This window comes from Lactuca sativa, chromosome 9 (genome assembly GCF_002870075.4).
Source record: "Lactuca sativa cultivar Salinas chromosome 9, Lsat_Salinas_v11, whole genome shotgun sequence".
Lineage (NCBI taxonomy): Eukaryota > Viridiplantae > Streptophyta > Magnoliopsida > Asterales > Asteraceae > Lactuca > Lactuca sativa.
In genome coordinates, this window is record NC_056631.2 from 48,171,720 (window position 1) to 48,190,325 (window position 18,606).

The following is an 18,606-nucleotide window of genomic DNA, read 5'->3' on the forward strand; positions in this document are numbered from 1 at the left end:
TTTTGACATATGAATCTCATCATATATGATGGTAATTATATATTAGATTAGATATATAAGTAAAATTTAAACTTTCATACAAAAAAAAAATTATAATTATAGAAGTTTTTGTCAAATTTCAAAAGCTCAACTTTAGACAAACGATAAAAACAAGATTATATTTTATTTTCAAGAAGTGTCAGGTACAAGCTTACCATGTTCCATGCTCCCTTTTATGAAATTAACTGTTTTTTTTTCATAGATAGATGTTTATCTTCTAGATATTTATGTTAGAAAATAACTGATAATATTTCTAATTGATGAGCCTTTTGATAGATGACAAAACGATGGCTTTTAGAAAAGTATTTGCTTCTTCCACCGGTTTTAACCTATTTTCCAATGGACGAAGTGATTATGATGTTTGATTGTTTTCTAATATAATATAGTGTTAGTATTAATGTAGGGACTTTCTTATGAACAATTTAAACCAATTCATAGAAGTTTGACAAAGAGAAAAAATAGTTTAATAAAAAAATATCGGTAGATCACAAATCTAAACAAGAATAAATCAACAACCAATCACACGACACCGATAATGTACACGGTTACTTCAACCATATTAAACATAATAACTCGTCAACATCAACATGACATCGACATCCAAGACAACCTTTCTTATAGATTCTTCTGATTTTTGTCTTCAACACAAAACCATTCTTGCACTCACAATTACAAAGCAATGACATAGATAAACATACTTTCTCAAGACTACAATACAAAAGAAAACAGTAAAAATGCAATCACTAATTACTTCACAATTGGTTGATTTATCAAATCAACTTATGAAATAATGTGTGTGAAGTAACCGGCATTCTAACTACTAACAGTTGCCTACATCTTCTCTTCTCTTATTGCCCAAATCGTATGGAAAACACTGAATCAATTGAAATGCAATAGAATTGCACAAGGAAATGATAGTGATCCAAGAATATTGATGAATCTTTTTGCTTGTTAAATTAAACTTAGGTTCGTATCTATTTTGCTTCGAACTTGACAGCATCAAAATCAAATTAAACAACCATATCATTAAATCTATTACAAAAAATGCATTACTTAAAATAGTTCAAAATCCAATCTAGCCTCTCCTCATCGAAAAACAAAAAACAAATAATCAACTCAACTCAACTAACATACATAACATAACATAGCATAACATAGTCACCTTCTTGCTTCTAACCATCAAACAAATTAGCTCCTCATTTTTTTTTCCATCACAACGGTTGACTAATCGTGTTTATCAAGTGGCTTGAATGGATTCAATAATCTTAAAAACTCGGGATTTGACAAGCGCTCCACCGGGAAAATTGTTCGAACAATCGAGTCCACTTCATCTTCATATCGATCGTAAATGTAGAACACGACAAACACAAACGGAACTACTGCAACAATTAAACACGCGATATTAATAACAGTGACAAATCATCTAAATTGATCAGTGTCAGTGTTATGACTATTATTCAAGTATCTAAAACAACCTCACAAACCTTTAACGAAAAAGCTTTGAAGGGACATGGACCCCATCCAGCTTATCATAAAGAGAGACAGAGCCATCTGTAAACAAAATTCATCAGATATTTAACAAGTAATTTACAAAACCATGTTTAGTCCAAAAACAAGACCTTTTCCAATTTGGTTCTTATTTCAAGGTTTCATATTAATTTGATCATTGTGACTTCAAGGTAATCGATATGAAACCTTGAAATAAGGACCAAAATTTGAAAGCGGAGGGACCATTTCTGTAAATTAGTGTTAGATATATGATATATATGTACCTTGAAGAATAGCATCCAATCGTTCCCACTGGAAATAGATTTTAAATTATTTACAGCATAATTCCATGTAGAAACCAGTGATAATGCGGTTCTACGTGTCATATCTTCTGAAAACTGAAACTTTGATTCTGGAATCTTCTCAATTGAATATCCCATGCTGCAACAGTAGTAATAGGTGGAAACTATGCGTATTTATTTACCAGATGTATTAATTTTTATTAAAAATGAAAAATAATAATAATAATACTTACAAACGCTGTGGCAATTTCCTATGAAGAAACAGAAAGATGGATCCCCACATGAGGACTTTACAAATTGCAGTCATCATAGTACTTCCGGGTAATACAAAACTCAAGTAGAATACAAACAAACCCACCATGGCAGTGTATGTCATCTTTTTTTCTCTCCATAGAAGTATATCCGCAACTGCAATATTAACCAAATCTCACTTTATAAAACTAATTTACATTTTTAGTCCCTCGGTATAGCTAACTTTTGCAAATTTGGTCCCAAAAACATTACAAACCAAAATGTAATTTACTACTTTATTTTCTTAACCCATTTCATACCCATTCCATTTCCAAGAAATACAGCAGCTTTAGAAGGCCCTTCCTTTCTAGGCAAAAGCTCAGCCCTAAGATCTGAGTATGATTCAATCGTCCGTTTCAGACCCTCCTACAATCAAAAATATAACAAAAAGGGTAAATAAGTCTTTTTACATGGGTGAGGGACTATTTGTTAAAAGTTTTGAAACCACAGGGTCTATCGATGAGGTTTTTTTCTAACTTAGGGATTATATCCCAGATTTCGGGAAACCACAGGGACCATTTATGAGGTTTTGTCTAAATTACATTTTTGGTCCCTGGGTTTGTTCAAAAATTGCAGTTTTGGTCCCAAATAGTTTCCTTCCTCTTGGAATTTTGATGTCAAAAACGTTACCAAAACTGCAAGAGGAAAGAAACTATTTGGGACCAAAACTGCAAATTTCGAACAAACACAGGGACCAAAAGTGTAAATATAAAAGTAATTGTATGTATGATTTTAAAAATTGTAAATTACCTGAAGGGGGACAATGGGGACATAACCAAGACGATCATTTGCTTTTGCTGAACTAAAAGTTCTGTTGCAAGTCAAAAGTCTGATTCTTGAAGGGGTTAATTGTGGAACTTTCATACCAAAAGGGGCAAAAATATTGTAAGTGCGTTCCACCATTTTTGCAATAGGCATCATCACAGATGCAGGAATCTTGATTCTTGGCCTGCAAACTACATAAAATCAGAAATAAAGACAAAGTGGAGCCTTTAATCTTACCATGAAAACAAACCAAAAATCAAGAATATACCTTTCATACCCAAGCCCTACAAGAATAAGTGACATGAACTCCCAAAACTTTATTGGTTCCATATTCGTTATAAAGTAAGCCTGAAAATTTAAAAAAATAATAAAAACTCCATATATTATATTGTCTCTCAAGTAAAATTGAAAAGTTTTATTTAAATTACCTCTCCTGCAGCTCTCTTTGATGCAGATCCATCTGAAGCTAGAGCTCTTTCAGCACATACATGAGCATGTGCAACATTCTCAACATATGTGAAATCATACATGTTTGTTCCATCCCCTATAATAAACTGGGAATCCAAAAATCAACCAAAGAATGTAAAAATTAAAATCAATTTCAGTTAAATAGAGATTCATTAAAAACTTATATAATCGAATTTCAGATTACCTTTGATTTCCCTGCCCTTGCTGCAGCAACTAAAGAGGGAACAAGTAACTTATCTCCAGGGCCAAAAATACTACTAGGACGAATGCAACACGTTAAAAGACCATTCACCCCATTAGCCTTGATAACTAGTGCCTCTCCCTCAGCTTTAGTTTCAGAATACGAATCATTATGCTTAGAAGGATATGGCAATGATTCTTCTCCATTATGTATTCCATGTATCCCATCAAAAACCACACTAGGAGAACTTGTATAGATAAGCCTCTTCACATTAAGTTTAGTACAAGCATCAATTATGTTCTTAGTACCTGTAAATCCAAAAACAAAAATTAATACTCTCTTAGAAATTAACTAACTTTGTTTATTATCTTTCTTTTTACCTTGAACATTGACTGAATGATGCAGCTGGTAGTTATTAATGGAGGAATCAGGTGCAGCCATATGGAAAACCACTTCTGCCCCTTCACAAGCTGCATAATGAAAAAATCACACATCAAACCAAGTCAAATGCTAGAAACAATGATCATAAAAAGTCTATATCTATAGGAAGGATGGGATAAAGCTGAATTACAATTTACAAAACTAATTAAGTTACCTTTATATACTTGAGATTTGTCACGAAGATCCATAGATACATATTGAGCACGACCTAATCTTAAAGCTTGACCAAGATTTCCCCTCTCCTCATGGGTTTCCAGTTTGATATCAGGACCCAAATCAGCAATCCGAACTGAATATATTTCATACCGAATCAGCATATCTACTAAATGTCGTGCAGCAAAGCCTCTTCCACCAGTGACAACACACCACCTCTCTTGAGGAACAGCCATTTCTTAGTATAGATTTGCCCCTGTGATAATAATGCAGTTAACAATGTGTCTTGAAGTCTTGAATACTACTAATTTAAAACTTAGAAAGAGTTGCGTTCAACATTCAGGATCATGATGTAGTTCTTAGTGGTTAGCTAGAGTTGCCTAAGCATCATTGAAGATAATGAATACTAAGTACTGTTTTTTCAGCATGAAAGTTACATAAACGGCAGATCTGATTCAGTAATTCTTGAAGAAAACATCGTCTGATTGAAAGTGATGCATTCACTCTTAGAACTAGACCTATGGAGAAATGGCAGATTATAATATGATAATTACGAATCTCAGTTTTCAATTGTTGTGAAATTAGTTTTGCTGGAAAGACGAAGTGTCATTTCTACGATGTCGTTTGCAATTTCTAATGGATTGAAGAAAATACCTAAGAGGTTTCTAAGTTTAATTACAGAAACAAAATCCCCTTTCTGGTTTTAATTCCAAAGGTTTTGTACGTGCTTCACAAAATCAAACATCTAGGTTAATAAGAATGAACATTACGACTGTGCAATAGTGTGGTGTACCTTTAACTCGGAGATTCGCCGGGATTTGGCCGCCGGAGAATCGCACGGCGGTCTAAATGACAGATGTGCCGAGATGTGGTTATTTGTACTCCCGATCTGAACAACTATGGAATATAACTTCCAACGCAACGTACAACTCTGCAAGCACGTGGTACAATTGTCGAACGTGGAGACAACCACACTTGATACCCCAAAAAAACAAAATAAATGAACACTGAAAGATTGTTTTTAGTTTTTTACGCTTGTTTCATAAAATATTATTAAAAGAGTGATATAGATCGAAAATTATTGAACTTTTAAAAAAATTATAATCTTCATATATTCGCTCAAACATAAAATGTCAACTCGATTCCAACTTAATCATGACTGAAGAGCCAATTTGCAAATATTTGGTTGCCATAAAATGTGTTTTCTAGGTTTGTTTTGAGATATTTGTTAGCAAGGTGATTATATGTTTTTTTAACTATTCAGGATCTTTAACTCAAGTTTTTATTGTTCAAAATATACAAATATCACCAACTACTGTCTTTATTATACTTAGGTGGCATAAGATGTCCAGTATTGTGCTATATAGGATATTGGACTCAATATACAAATATTGCCAACTATTGTCTTTATTATGCTTAGGTGGCATAAGGTGTCCAGTATTATGCTATTGTGCTATATAGCATTCTTAGGGTTTAGTTCAAAAATAGTTTCAAAAACTCAATATTTAAACAACGAAAGACTTATAAATTTTGAATGAACATAAATAAATTATACCCACAGATGATCATTTTGTAAGAAATAGAAAGAAAACACCAACCATAGAGGAGTAAAAGAATAAGCATCCTTTGTTGTCTTTGGATCTTAAATGGTAGACTAGGAAGTCGATAGAGAACGTAGATGAACATTTACTTTTGAGACATCAAGAAAAAGACAACTTGAAGTGATGTTAGTCACAACTTTTAAGCTTTAAGCCAAAACCAAACTTTAACTTAAAGATAGCAAGTACTTCTTCTAACACTTTGAAATAACAATGAGAGAGTGAGAGATGGAAGGCTACGGTTTTTCCACAGTAACAAGTATCATTCATAACAACTATCCATGAAGTGATCTTGAATGGGCCAATCCAATACTTGCTCTCTAGTAAGTACCTACGAAACTGGTTACAACATTTTGTCAACCATTCATATTCATATTAGTCTTACTTCATCATTTTTTCCACAATAATAACTGACTATGGATTTTAGAGTGAATAAATTTACCCAAAGATTAAACATGTTAATATAGAACTTAAACAAGTAATTAATGAGAAAGATCATATTTCATATATATTAAAATCATCACATTACTTGGTGTCTTAGATAGTTCTAATAAGCAATACGAAAACAAAGATCAAATCCAATCACTAAAATAGAAAAGTCTGATCCCTCAGGCATAAACTTCAAACTTGGCTTGAGGAAGAGGCTTTGTGAAAGGGTACGCCAAATTTTGATACGTGTGTACTTTGTGAATACTGATTTCACCATCTTCAACTTCATGTCGAATGTAGTTGAATCTCCGGTTAATGTACATAGTCTTCTTGTGTAATTTGGGTTCTTTAGCCAAAGCAATAGCACCCTCATTGTCATAGAATATTTCTAAGGGATCCCGAATGGAAGGAACAATGCATAGATCTCCAATGAATTTCTTCATCCAAGCAGCTTTGTGTGAAGCTTCTAAAGCGTCGATGTATTCTGAATATGTAGTTGATTGCACTACAACACTTTGCTTGGAGCTTTTCCAAGACACTGCACCCCCATTGATTTACAATCATCTCATTTTATTGTGAATGAAACATCAGTGTAACACTTTACACTTACTCTTTCTTCCATACCTCCATATACGAGGAACATATATTTAGTTCTATGCAATTATTTTAGGATGTTTTTAACAGCTATCCAATGAGTCTCCCCTATATTTTGTTAGTACTTTGTTGTCATGCTCATAGCATAAGCAAGATTAGGTCTAGTACAATTCCAAGCATAAATGATGGATCCAGCTATCGGAGCATATGGAACATCTTTCATCTTGTCTAGCTCGGCCTTTGTGCTAAGACATTGGGATGAACATATTACTGTGTCATGTGCCATTGGTATATATCCTTTCTTGGAGTTTTCCATCTTGAATTGTTTCAAGAATTTTTCAATATATGTACTTTGGCTTAAACATATTAATCGGTTGGATCTATCTCTGTAGATCTTCATACCGAGAATGTATTATGCCTCACTAAGATCCTTCATTGATAAGCACTTTCCAAGCCAAGACTTTACACCTCCTAAAGTCAGAATGTGATTTCCCATGATAAGTTTGCTATCTACATATAGGACTAGAAAGGTCACCGTGCTCCCACTAATTTTGCGAGTTGAGCAAATATGTCACAAAATTCAACGAGATTAAAAGAATTTGCCAAGTCAACAAAAAAACGGGGAAGGCGATGAACAAATTTTACAGACGATCCTTAAAGTTTTTCTTGTTGATAATAATAATAAGTTGGTCAAGTTTCTCAATGTTTGGATGTAACATCCATAAAAATCATGCCAAATTTAAACTTTTTAAAACATTTCAAAATCAATGATTATTACAAAACTTGTTTTCAAAACAGTATAATGTTAGAGTATCCCATAATCAAATCATAAAATCATGAAATATGAGGAGTTGTATGATCACGCGATCATCAGAAGTACCTGAAACAATAATCGATAAAGGTAAGCTCAAAGGCTTAGTGAGTTACCCCCAAAATACCAACGCCGTAAAACATATCAATAACATATAAGCAAACAGCATGTATAATAAGCCTTCAGCCTGACTGGACCGCCCTGCAGGCCTTTATCCTATCTGGACCACTCTCCGAGCCTTCAGCATGTCTAGACCGCCTCGCAGGTCCTACAGCCTATCTGGACCGCTCACCGTGCCTTCGGTCTGACTAGCATGCCCACCTGGGTCTGTAGTCTATCTGGACCGCCCTAGATATGTTGGCCTTCAGCACAAAGCATGACCGCCTCCACCCAACCCCCAATCAAACAAACATGTGCACATAAATATCATACGCTAGCATATATAATAGTCAAACCGATCTAACAGATCACCAATCATAACGACATCCTATAACCAGGATACAAACCTAACCGGTCACTAACATAGCATCATCCTACATACCAAGATACCGACCTAACCAGGTCACTTAGTATCACCATCCTTACTACCAGGATGTAAATCAATAAGCAGATCATGCAATAACCTGGATATAAATCCAAAAAAGGGACGACATTGGTGCCTTAGACCCTGTTGATATAGTGAGGATAACTCACCTCACAAGTAGCTCGAAGTGATAAAGTCAAACTCCACCAAATGCAGCTCTAAGTCTAACACCTACATCCTGTTAGATTAGGTGTCTAAGCTCATAACTACATTTGGTATTACTTGACCCAATAGTAGCATGGTCCTTTTGGGTTGCCTTCACCAAACCAACTTAACTGGATGAATAATTGAGAAAGAGGATAAACGTGATTTATTAGTATATTATGTGAATAATATATTAAAAGAGAAATCATATTATTTAATTGATACTGGTCAGGAATTAATTTAGAATTAATTTTGTGGTCAAAAGAGATTAATTAAATTTAGGGGACTGGACTGATATTGTAATTATGTGATAATTGCAAAATGGGCTGAGGACCTCTTGGATAATAGGTGGATGAAATCTTATGGAAGCCCATAAGGATTTCGTCCAAGGCTAGGGATTCTGGAAGATTCCTATGGGCTGCTTAGAGCCTAAGCAACCAGATTAGGTCTTTGACTGAAACCCTAATTCCTCACCTATATAAAGACCCCTTAGGCATCTAATTTTCGGACACTTGAACCCTAAGGATCTTAGAGCTGATTTTAGTATCCCTCCTCCCTCTCTCATATTCTCCAACTTCTTTGTGGTGTTTGTGATCGATTAGAGGTATTACACTTGTGATACTAAGATCTCGAAGGCAAGGATCTTCAAGCTACAATTGAAAGGTAATATTCTTACTTGTTTAATTATGTTGATTTCGATTTCTATATGATAAATTTAGGGTTTACAAGCTTTGGATGATTATTGCATGTACAATTAGAAAAACCTAGATCCAAAGCTTTAGGGTTTGCATGTGCACCATAGGATTGTTGTTTTTCTCATAACCCAACACATCCAGCGGTGATCCTTTTCCATAAATTCCCAATTTACCAAAATACCCCCAGAAGTCAAACTAGTCAACCCTTTGTCAAATTCAATGTCAACGGTCAAAGTCAACAGTCCATGTTGACCCAACACGTCGAGTGTAGCTAGCAGCTCACCGAGTTCCTTAAGAACCCAGAAAGTCATAAAACCCTAATTGACTCGCCGAGTTTCCAACCAACTCGTTGAGTCCATACGTGTCCAGATGTCGGTGAAAACCCTAACTGACTTGTCGAGTCCTCTTACTGACTCCCCGAGTTCATGCAAAATCAAATACGGGCAACCTTCATCCGACTCGCCGAGTCGGCTAAGCAACTCGTTGAGTTCAGGCAGTCCATTACTTATACAGGTGTTTTTAAGCCACCCCAAAGCTCCATATTGCAGATCCAACCTCCTAGGACATGGTTTCCATGTAAAGTTGCAAACTTTACGTACATGCATGGTCCTAAATGCCAAAACTAGACCAAGGGAAAGGTTAACTTAAAGGGAAAGGCCCAAGCTTGCAAAATCTCATAACTTTAAAGCTATAGGGGCCAAAGGGAGTCCAGATCTGAAGTTACAACTTCAGATATTGTCCCAATACTCGAAATAACTCCCAAATGTGCTAAAGATGACCCTAAACCCAAACATGAAGAGATCTAGCTAAAGATAAGCCAAGGTAATGACTTGTTACCTTCAAAATGATGTCAAGATGAAGTAGAGTCAGATCCACAAGCTCCTCTTTGTTCCAAGCTTCTTATACTTCACACCTTCTTCACAAAATGCACCAAAATAACTCTTTAAGCCTCACAGTCACTTAAGAAGAAGGTTAATAGCGATTAGGGTTTCTCTTAGCCGTCAAGGGGGTGGTAAAGGACTGGGGAAATGGACTTAAGGTCCTTTAAATAAGGTCCAAACCCTAAAATTTAGGGTTTCATCTCCCAGCTCCTACTCGTCGAGTCCGGGTCCTCCGACTCATCGAGTAGACCCAATAATCCACATGGGCAAACTCATTCCTACTCGACGAGTCAGGGCATCCAACTCGTCGAGTAGACCTTCCAAAATGAAAATAAAACTGTAAAGTTTATACCTGGGAGTTGGGGTGTGACAATGGAGGTTTTTATTCGTATCTTCGAAATGGGCAAAATATTTTGGTAGCGAAGAAGGTGGTGAGAAAAGAACCAAAGTTTCTGAGATGAGTTACATTACTTCATCGGATGCATATTTCGAGGTTGATTTGAATGAAGTGGATGAACTCGAGCTTGAAGAGTGTAACGTCCCAAATTTCAAACCACAATTTTCATTTTTCTAAAACGAGGCAACCATACCATTAAATCATAAAGAGAAACGTTTAGTTATTTAAAACATAAATCAGAATAATAAGTTCATAAGTGCGGAACATATCAAAATTTCAAAGCAGATGCGATGCAATCATGTTGTGTTTTTCCCCATACTGCCAAAAATACCTACAACAATTAAACTTAAAATCGTAAGCATAAAGTTTAATGAGCTCCCCAAGATACCACATACATCACAAGTAATGGGCCCTGCCCTGAGTAATGGACCATGTCTAGTATAATGGGCCCCACTGTGAGTAATGGACCTCATCCTATATAGTGGGCCCCGCCCTGAGTAATGGACCCCATCTAGTACAATGGTCCTCACCCTAATTAATGGACCTCATATAGTATAATGAGCCCCACCCTAAGTAATAGACCATGTCTAGTATAATGGGCCCTGCCCTGCCCATCAAATCATATCAATGGGCCCTGCCCAACAAACATATAACATACAAGCAAGAGTCACAAAGATAACAAACTTATAATGAAACCCCGTACCCAACATAACATAATGAGAAAACTCACATGTGTCAAGAGTTAATCCGACTACTCGAAGTTCCAAACAATCATCTACATGAACTGCCTAAACCAATCACAAGCTAAACCTTAAGACTACAACTTAAAACCTCCCAAGTTTGACCAAAAGTCAAGTCAGTCAAAAAGTCAATGGTCAAAGTCAACGGTTAACCAACCACATCGTGGCCAACCCCATAGATGTGCCATGGTAACTAAACGACAAAACTGACACGAGAAAAACCTCGTCGATGTACTACGACCACCCACTCATTGCACTGTGGTGTGCATCCAAAACAACTTAATCTATTAAGCACTTAACCCTTAGCTTCCAGAGCTCAAAAGCTCAGATTCGATTCTTCTAAAGGTCTTAATGGATAAAGTTTTCAACTTTATCTGTTATGACACCTCAATAAGCAAGATCTAAAACCCTAAGTCCATAAGATATCCTACAACTCACTTCTCTTCAAGCATGGAGTAAAGATACCTCTTTCATGCACTCTCTACTTCATCAAATAACCAAATCTAACCCAAACAACAATCCAAAACTAAAGAGTTCTTCAAACTCTATGAAACAAGCCTCAAAGGGACCAAAGCTCAATAAAATAGACCAAAACACCAAATACTCATAGATCTAATGATGAAAAACCATAAAGCTTGAATCTTTTATACTTACAAGGGTTCAAAAGGTTAATGACGGATGATTTATTCAGTTGTCAAGCTTTAAGGATCGATCTTTTATGAATGCATCACTCCAAAACCATAAAAACACACTAAAATGGATGAAAGGAGAGATGTGAGGCACAAAGTTGTGAAAGGGAAGTTAGTTTGATCATATAGAGCTTTTGATGTGACGGAGACTGAAAATGACATAAAACACAGAACAATGCCTTTAAATACGGTGAAAAACCTAATTTTATGTGCTTAGGCTGCACGACTCACCATGGCGTGATGACCTTCTCACCATGCTGTGGTGATGGATTTCATAGATTTCAATCCAGCTACAAACAATCATAACTTCTTCATTTTAAACCCACTTTTTGAAACATCCCAAAACTATGGTCCAAAAATTTCGTTTTCAATTCATTATTAAAAACCATAAAATTACTACCATAGTATAATATCATAAACCATATGTCTCAAAATTTCATAATCATAAAGAAAACCATGTATCATGTATCTCAAAACATCATATCAAAATATCAGAGTAAACTCCCAGGATAAAGACTGTGGTATGTGTCATGCGATCACCCCGACCCCTTCCCTTTGCTAGTGAAAGTACCTGAAACCAAAACTGAAAACCGTAAGCACGAAGCTTAGTGAGCTCCCCCAAAATACCACATACCATACACATATAACATGCAACTAAGAGATACGGTCCCCTCCCACACTCATGGAGATACAGTCCCTGCCCACACTCCGCTAACTGGAGATACGGGACCCGCCCACACTCTGCTAACTCTGAGATACGGGCCCCGCCCACACTCAACTACTTCGAGATACGTACCCTGCCCACACTTGACTGCTATGATATACGGGCCCCGCCCACACTCAGCTACTAAACAAACATACAAGTATCACACAGACAACAAGTATAACTAAATCTACCAGTCAGGCTGTGACGCTCTAAAAATTCCAACCAATTTAATCTTTTCAAAAACCACTCAATTTCATTAAGTTATTACAAAAGGTTTTCAATACATTTATTATCAGAGTATTCCCAGAACCATATCATAAAACATAAACATGAGGAGCGGTACGATCATGCCTTTGCCTTGCCACGGTCTCCTGAAGTACCTGAAACATTTAAACCACAACTGTAAGCCCGAAAGCATAGTGAGATACCCCTAAAATACCAACCACATATACCATACACATAACATATCACAACATAACAGAACAGAACAGTGACATCCCCAATTTCACGGCCAGAAAAGACCGATTTGTTTATGCTTTGTTTTTTAAAATCAGAGTAATATTTTATAGAAAACGGTTGCCGAATTTGTTCCCAAAACAAGATATGATAATAACTTATCAAAACAATTCTCAAAGAGAATGTACTTTCATTTAATAATAAAACCTCGGGATGTCATGTTCCGATACAGACATATAAGCATAAACAAAACTTACATTTAATTACACTAATGATTTATATCTCCTTTAAATCTCTCTATGAAATATGTCTTCGTATCGATACCTGTGATACAAAGAAAACTGAGTGGGTCAGGCTTAGGAGCTTGGTGAGCATATAGGGTTTTCATCCCACAATGTTATATCATATATTTATAAATATAGAACATTCAAACTTGTACATTTCCACCATATAAAGACAACTCTTATCCAACCCCATCGATCCTCACAACGACACGATCTAAACTCTCATATCTAAAATTTTCCTCTTTACCTGATCCCTACTCACAGATCTAGAACTAACATTTTCACCCGATCCATACTCACAGATCTAAAACTAACCTTTTCCCCTGATCCATACTCACGGATCTAAAACTACCTTTTCACCTGATCCATACTCACGGATCTAAAACTACCTGATTCATACTCACAGATCTAAAACTAACCTCCTGATCTGATCCATACTCCCGGATCAATAATTGTACCCATTCCATACTCCCGGAATAGGGACAATTAACTATACCCTAATCCTGATCTGATCCATACTCCCGGATCTATAACTGTGCCTAATCCATACTCACGGACTAGGGACAATTAACTTAGTCTTAATCCATATCTGATCCATACTCCCGGATCTATAACTATGCCCAATCCATACTCCCAGACTATGGACAATTAACTTAGTCTTAATCCATACTCCCGGACTAATAGCAAGTTTATCTCTTTACTTGATCCATACTCTCGGATCTAAAACTAACCTCTTGGTCTAATCCATACTCACGGATCTAAAACTAGCCTCTTGATCTGATTCCTACTCACGGATCTAAACTAATCTCTTGATCTGATCCATACTCACGGATCTCATATACCCATGTCCTACCCAACATATTTGTAGTTACAAAATACATATACAATTTAACTCATTAAAACCTATATAGTTCATGTATTCCACCAACATCTCAAATAAACAAAAATATATAAACACATAGCACGTATTTCATAGCAAATACTTAATATTTATGTGTTAGAAGAAAGTGACCACACACTCACTTGATTAGAAGATGATCGGACAGCACTACGACTCTTCAAGTAGATATCCTTTGGTGAAACCGGGATCACTTCACACACCGGGTTTCTCATGGGCAGAGCTTCGGCTCGCAAACTCTTTTCTTCTTGGGCTCTTCGGACTTCGGGACTTGCTTTGCGTCTCGGGAATGATACCGGGGCTTCGGGGGTACTTCTTTGCACGTAAATTGAGGTAATATGGGTGAGAGATGAGAGAATGAGCAACCAAACTCGCCTGGCCCTTCAAATCTATTTATAGGGCAAAATCTGCCCTTGCCACGTCGTGGAACCTTTTTCCACGTCGTGGGCTTGGTCGTCACTGCATGCATCATCGCAAGTTGCATCTGGGGGACTCCCGGAGGTGTCAGAAGACTTGCCACGTCGTGGCACTGCTTGCCACGTTGTGGTATCTGACAGTTTTGGGGTTTCGCGCCCCGAGCTTCAGAAATTCATAACTTTCGCATACGAACTCCGTTTTCGACGTTCTTTATATCGACGCGTAGGTGAGATTATGCTCTACAACTCTTGTTTAGACTCCATTGGCTAATTTTGACTTTATTTTTAATATATTATAAATATATTACTTATATATTATCTTTAGTAGGTCGGGGCAGGAAAACTTCGTTCGAAATTCGTAACTCCTTCATCTGACCTCCGTTTTCGTCTGTCTTTTGATCGTTGGACTACTATCGAAGACATCTTTAACTCTCATTTAGATCACTAAGGATAGATATATAAGTACCTTAAATTCACTATTTACATCGCGTTGGGTCGTGTCGATTCGGTCGCGAAACTTCGACAGGTCATAACTTCTTCGTTATAACTCGGATTTTGGCGTTCTTTATATGCACGGAAACGTTGTGACATATACTACAACTTGGTTAAGATTAATCCTTATAAATAATCTTCCATAAAAAAGTCATTTTTGATGCTTATCGTCTCTAAATTGACTAGCCCGGATCTACGGGCGTTATAAGAACAGCCATGCACTTCGGGTCTACTGTGTGACTGGTCCGCCGCACCGGGCCTACAGTCCACCTGGTCCGCCCTCCGAGTCTAGCCATATACACCGAGTCTACAGTGTGATTGGTTCACCCGCACTGGGCCTTCAATCCACCTGGTCCACTCTCTGAGTCTACAGTATGACTGGTCCGCCCGCACCGGACCTTCAGTCGGCCTGGTCCACTCCCCGAGCCTCAGCACGTCTGGTCCGCCCTCTTGGGGCCTACAGTCTATCCGGACCACTCGCTGGGCCTTCGGGATAACCGGTCCGCCATGGGTATGTTGGCCTACAGCACAAAGCAGGACTCGCCTCAACCCAACCCCAGTCCAACAACCACGTGCACATAAACATATAATCATATATTTATTCACAAATAATCAAACCGATCTTAGCAGATCACATACATAGCACATCCCTACCAGGATTCCGACCTAACCGGTCACTAGCATAGCATCATCCTATAAACCAGGATACCGACCCTACCAGGTCTCTAACATACACCATCCTAACTATCAGGATGCGAACTTAACATAGCAATAACATAACAAACAAGTACCTGGATTTCCATTCGATAAAGAGCCAGCCTTGGTGCCTTAGACCCTGTTGATATAGTGAGGATAACTCACCTCGCAACTGTTGACTGAAAAGATAAGATCACGCTGCTCCAACCTCCGACACGAACTCCACCACTGATAATACCAAAAGACTGAACTCAATAAATACTAATAATTACCAAAATACCCCTAGAAGTCAACTGGCCAACTCTTGGTCAAAGTCAAAGTCCTCAGTCAAAGTCAACCTTCCTGACTGACTCTACTCGCCGAGTCAACCAGCTGACTCGTCGAGTCCCTATACTTAGAAACTCCCAATCCACGAATCAACTCGCCGAATCCAACCAACTCTGAGTCACTTCCTGCTCAACTCACCGAGTCGTCCCTCGACTCACCGATTCACCGCTCAACCAAAAAGGTTAGGCCCTTACGACCAGACTCGCCGAGTCCAAGAACAGACTCGCCAAGTCTAAGGCAATCTTCAACAGACTCACCGAGTTGTTCTTCCAACTCGCCGAGTCCATGCACATATTCATACAACTCGCCAAGTGCACCCATGTGACTCGCCGAGTCCATACGTGACATCTTCATCCAGACGATTTCGGGCCATTCCAAAGCTTCCAATACATAGATCTGGACTCCTAGGGCCAGATTCACACGTAAAGTTTCCAACTTTACGTGCATGCAAGGTTCAACAAGCTCTAAACAAGCTAAAGTGAAGGTTTAAGGCAAGGACACTCTCAAAAAAGCCCCAAAGCTATCACTTTCCAGATTCATGAGTCAAGACCAGTCTAAATCTGTAGTAGCAACCACAGATCTAAACCCAAAACTCAAAAAGAGACTCGTATATGACAATTTGGCCCTTAAAACTTCATTCATGAACAAACTAAGCACAACCAAGCCAAGGCAACAACTTTTACCTTTAATCTGATGCCAACAGGCAAGGAAATCAGATCCACTTTGCTCCTCTATGATCCCACCAACTCTTGTTTCAAGTATCCTTCTTCTCCAAGCTCCACAAAACACTTAAATCCCTCTCACTCTCAAATTAGGGTTTGAAGACGATGGGGAAAGCTTCGGGACATCAAAGGGGTGCTAAAGAGGTTGGGGTGGGGATTAAGGTTCCTTATATAGGGTGTAAACCCCATGAATTAGGGTTTCTCATTCCAGCACGGACTCGTCGAGTCTAGCCTCTGACTCGGCGAGTCCGGTCACTTAACATGTGCTCAACACCCGCTTAGACTCGACGAGTTGCAGCTCCTACTCGCCGAGTTCCTTTCTTCCAACTTACACTTTTACCCCCTGAACTCTTGATTCTGACTTTGGGATGTTATAATTCTCCCCCACTTAAATTAGGCTTCATCCTCGAAGCCGGCAGTAACACATCCCAGATGAATACTCCCACAATACAGCTCTTGGTCTCAAACGACCCAGGTTCCTCCAAACACTGCTATCAACCCCCTATATAGTCCAACCTCAAGGTCACTTGGGTCTCCCCAACCTCAAGGACCAAGGATCTTGAACCAAAACTTCCATAAAATAGAAATAAATAGATCTAAGAGAAGAATGATCAAGTTGGAAACTTGATTACCATAAGATGTAGCAAAAGGAGTGTAGTTCCTGGATCTACTCCTTCCATCTTGAGTCTTATATCTTCTACTTCTTCCACAAGCTTCACAAGGTACAACTAACACTCAAAATGGCAAGAAATAGCTCAAGATCACTTATGGCGGATTAGGGTTTCGATAATAGGGTTTAGAGGTGATGGAGGCTGGAATGGAGGCCAGAAATGATGCTTAAATAGGGTGCAAACCCTAAAGATTAGGGTTTCATCCAGCTTGTCCTACTCGTCGAGTCAGGGTTGCGACTCGTCGAGTAGCTCATTTAAACCCCGCGTCTAAACTGCCTTCTACTCGACGAGTCAGGGCTACCAACTCGTCGAGTTTTTCTTTCAAAATAAATAAATATTTAATTAAACACATACTAGGGAACCGGGTGTTACATTTTTAGTGATATTTATATACACATGAAGTTATTAATAATTTCCATAATTATCTGATTACTTTTGACTTAAAGTATACCGAACTTAGCTCATTAATACATGCACAAGTCCATAATTTCATTTTTTCCATTTTACCCTTTTTGACTCCAAAACAAGATTTGTGACATCCTCATTTTCACGGCCAAAAAAGACCGATTTGTTTATGCTTTGTTTTGAAAATCAGAGTATCCTTTTAGAAAAAAAAAATGTTGCGGAATTTGTTCCCAGAAAAACATGAGAAATACGTTATCAAAGCATTTCCGAAGAAATGTATTTTATTCATTTTAAAACTTTGGGATGTCATCGTCAATATAGAAACATAAGCATAAACAGAACTAACATTCATTAACACTAGTGATTTACATCTCCTTAATCTCTCCGTGTAATGTAACTTCATATCGATACTTGTGATACAATAAACTTGAGTGGGTCAGGTTAGGAAACCTGGTGAGTACATAGGGTTTTCAACCCACAATAATATAATTATTATGTTTAATCATCAACCAATTAACCCAATTACTCATTCCCCTTATCTTCTTTATTCTTAAGGGTCTACCCTAAGAATTATTTATCCTGTATTCGTTAATTCCGAAGCCCATTGCTTCCAGGGTTTATATGACATGCACTAGTCCATAACTGCCAATGTTCGTTCGTAAAGCACTAATTCCATAGCTGCTAAAGTTAATTCATCAGGTACTAAATCCATAGCTACCAGTGTTTATCTAATAGGTACTAAGTCCATAGCTACCAACGTTTATCTAACAGGTACTAAGTCCATATCTACCAACGTTTATCTAACAGGTACTAAGCCCATAGCTACTAACGTTTATCCAATAGG

General features: G+C 37.6%; 1 protein-coding gene across 1 annotated transcript; it reads right to left on the reverse strand.

Annotated features, from left to right (window-relative positions):
• Positions 1-1,044: 1,044 nt before the first annotated feature.
• Positions 1,045-5,080, reverse strand: LOC111919546 (3beta-hydroxysteroid-dehydrogenase/decarboxylase). The gene is made up of 12 exons (XM_023915113.3): positions 4,922-5,080; positions 4,130-4,384; positions 3,915-4,004; positions 3,538-3,842; positions 3,314-3,439; positions 3,154-3,233; positions 2,871-3,069; positions 2,381-2,486; positions 2,063-2,237; positions 1,812-1,968; positions 1,524-1,590; positions 1,045-1,418 (listed from the first exon to the last, which is right to left on the reverse strand). Exons 2-12 carry the CDS (start codon positions 4,362-4,364, stop codon positions 1,264-1,266), a joined length of 1,695 nt encoding a protein of 564 aa, XP_023770881.1. The 5' UTR covers positions 4,365-4,384; positions 4,922-5,080; the 3' UTR covers positions 1,045-1,263.
• Between the last annotated feature and the right edge of the window lie 13,526 nt (positions 5,081-18,606).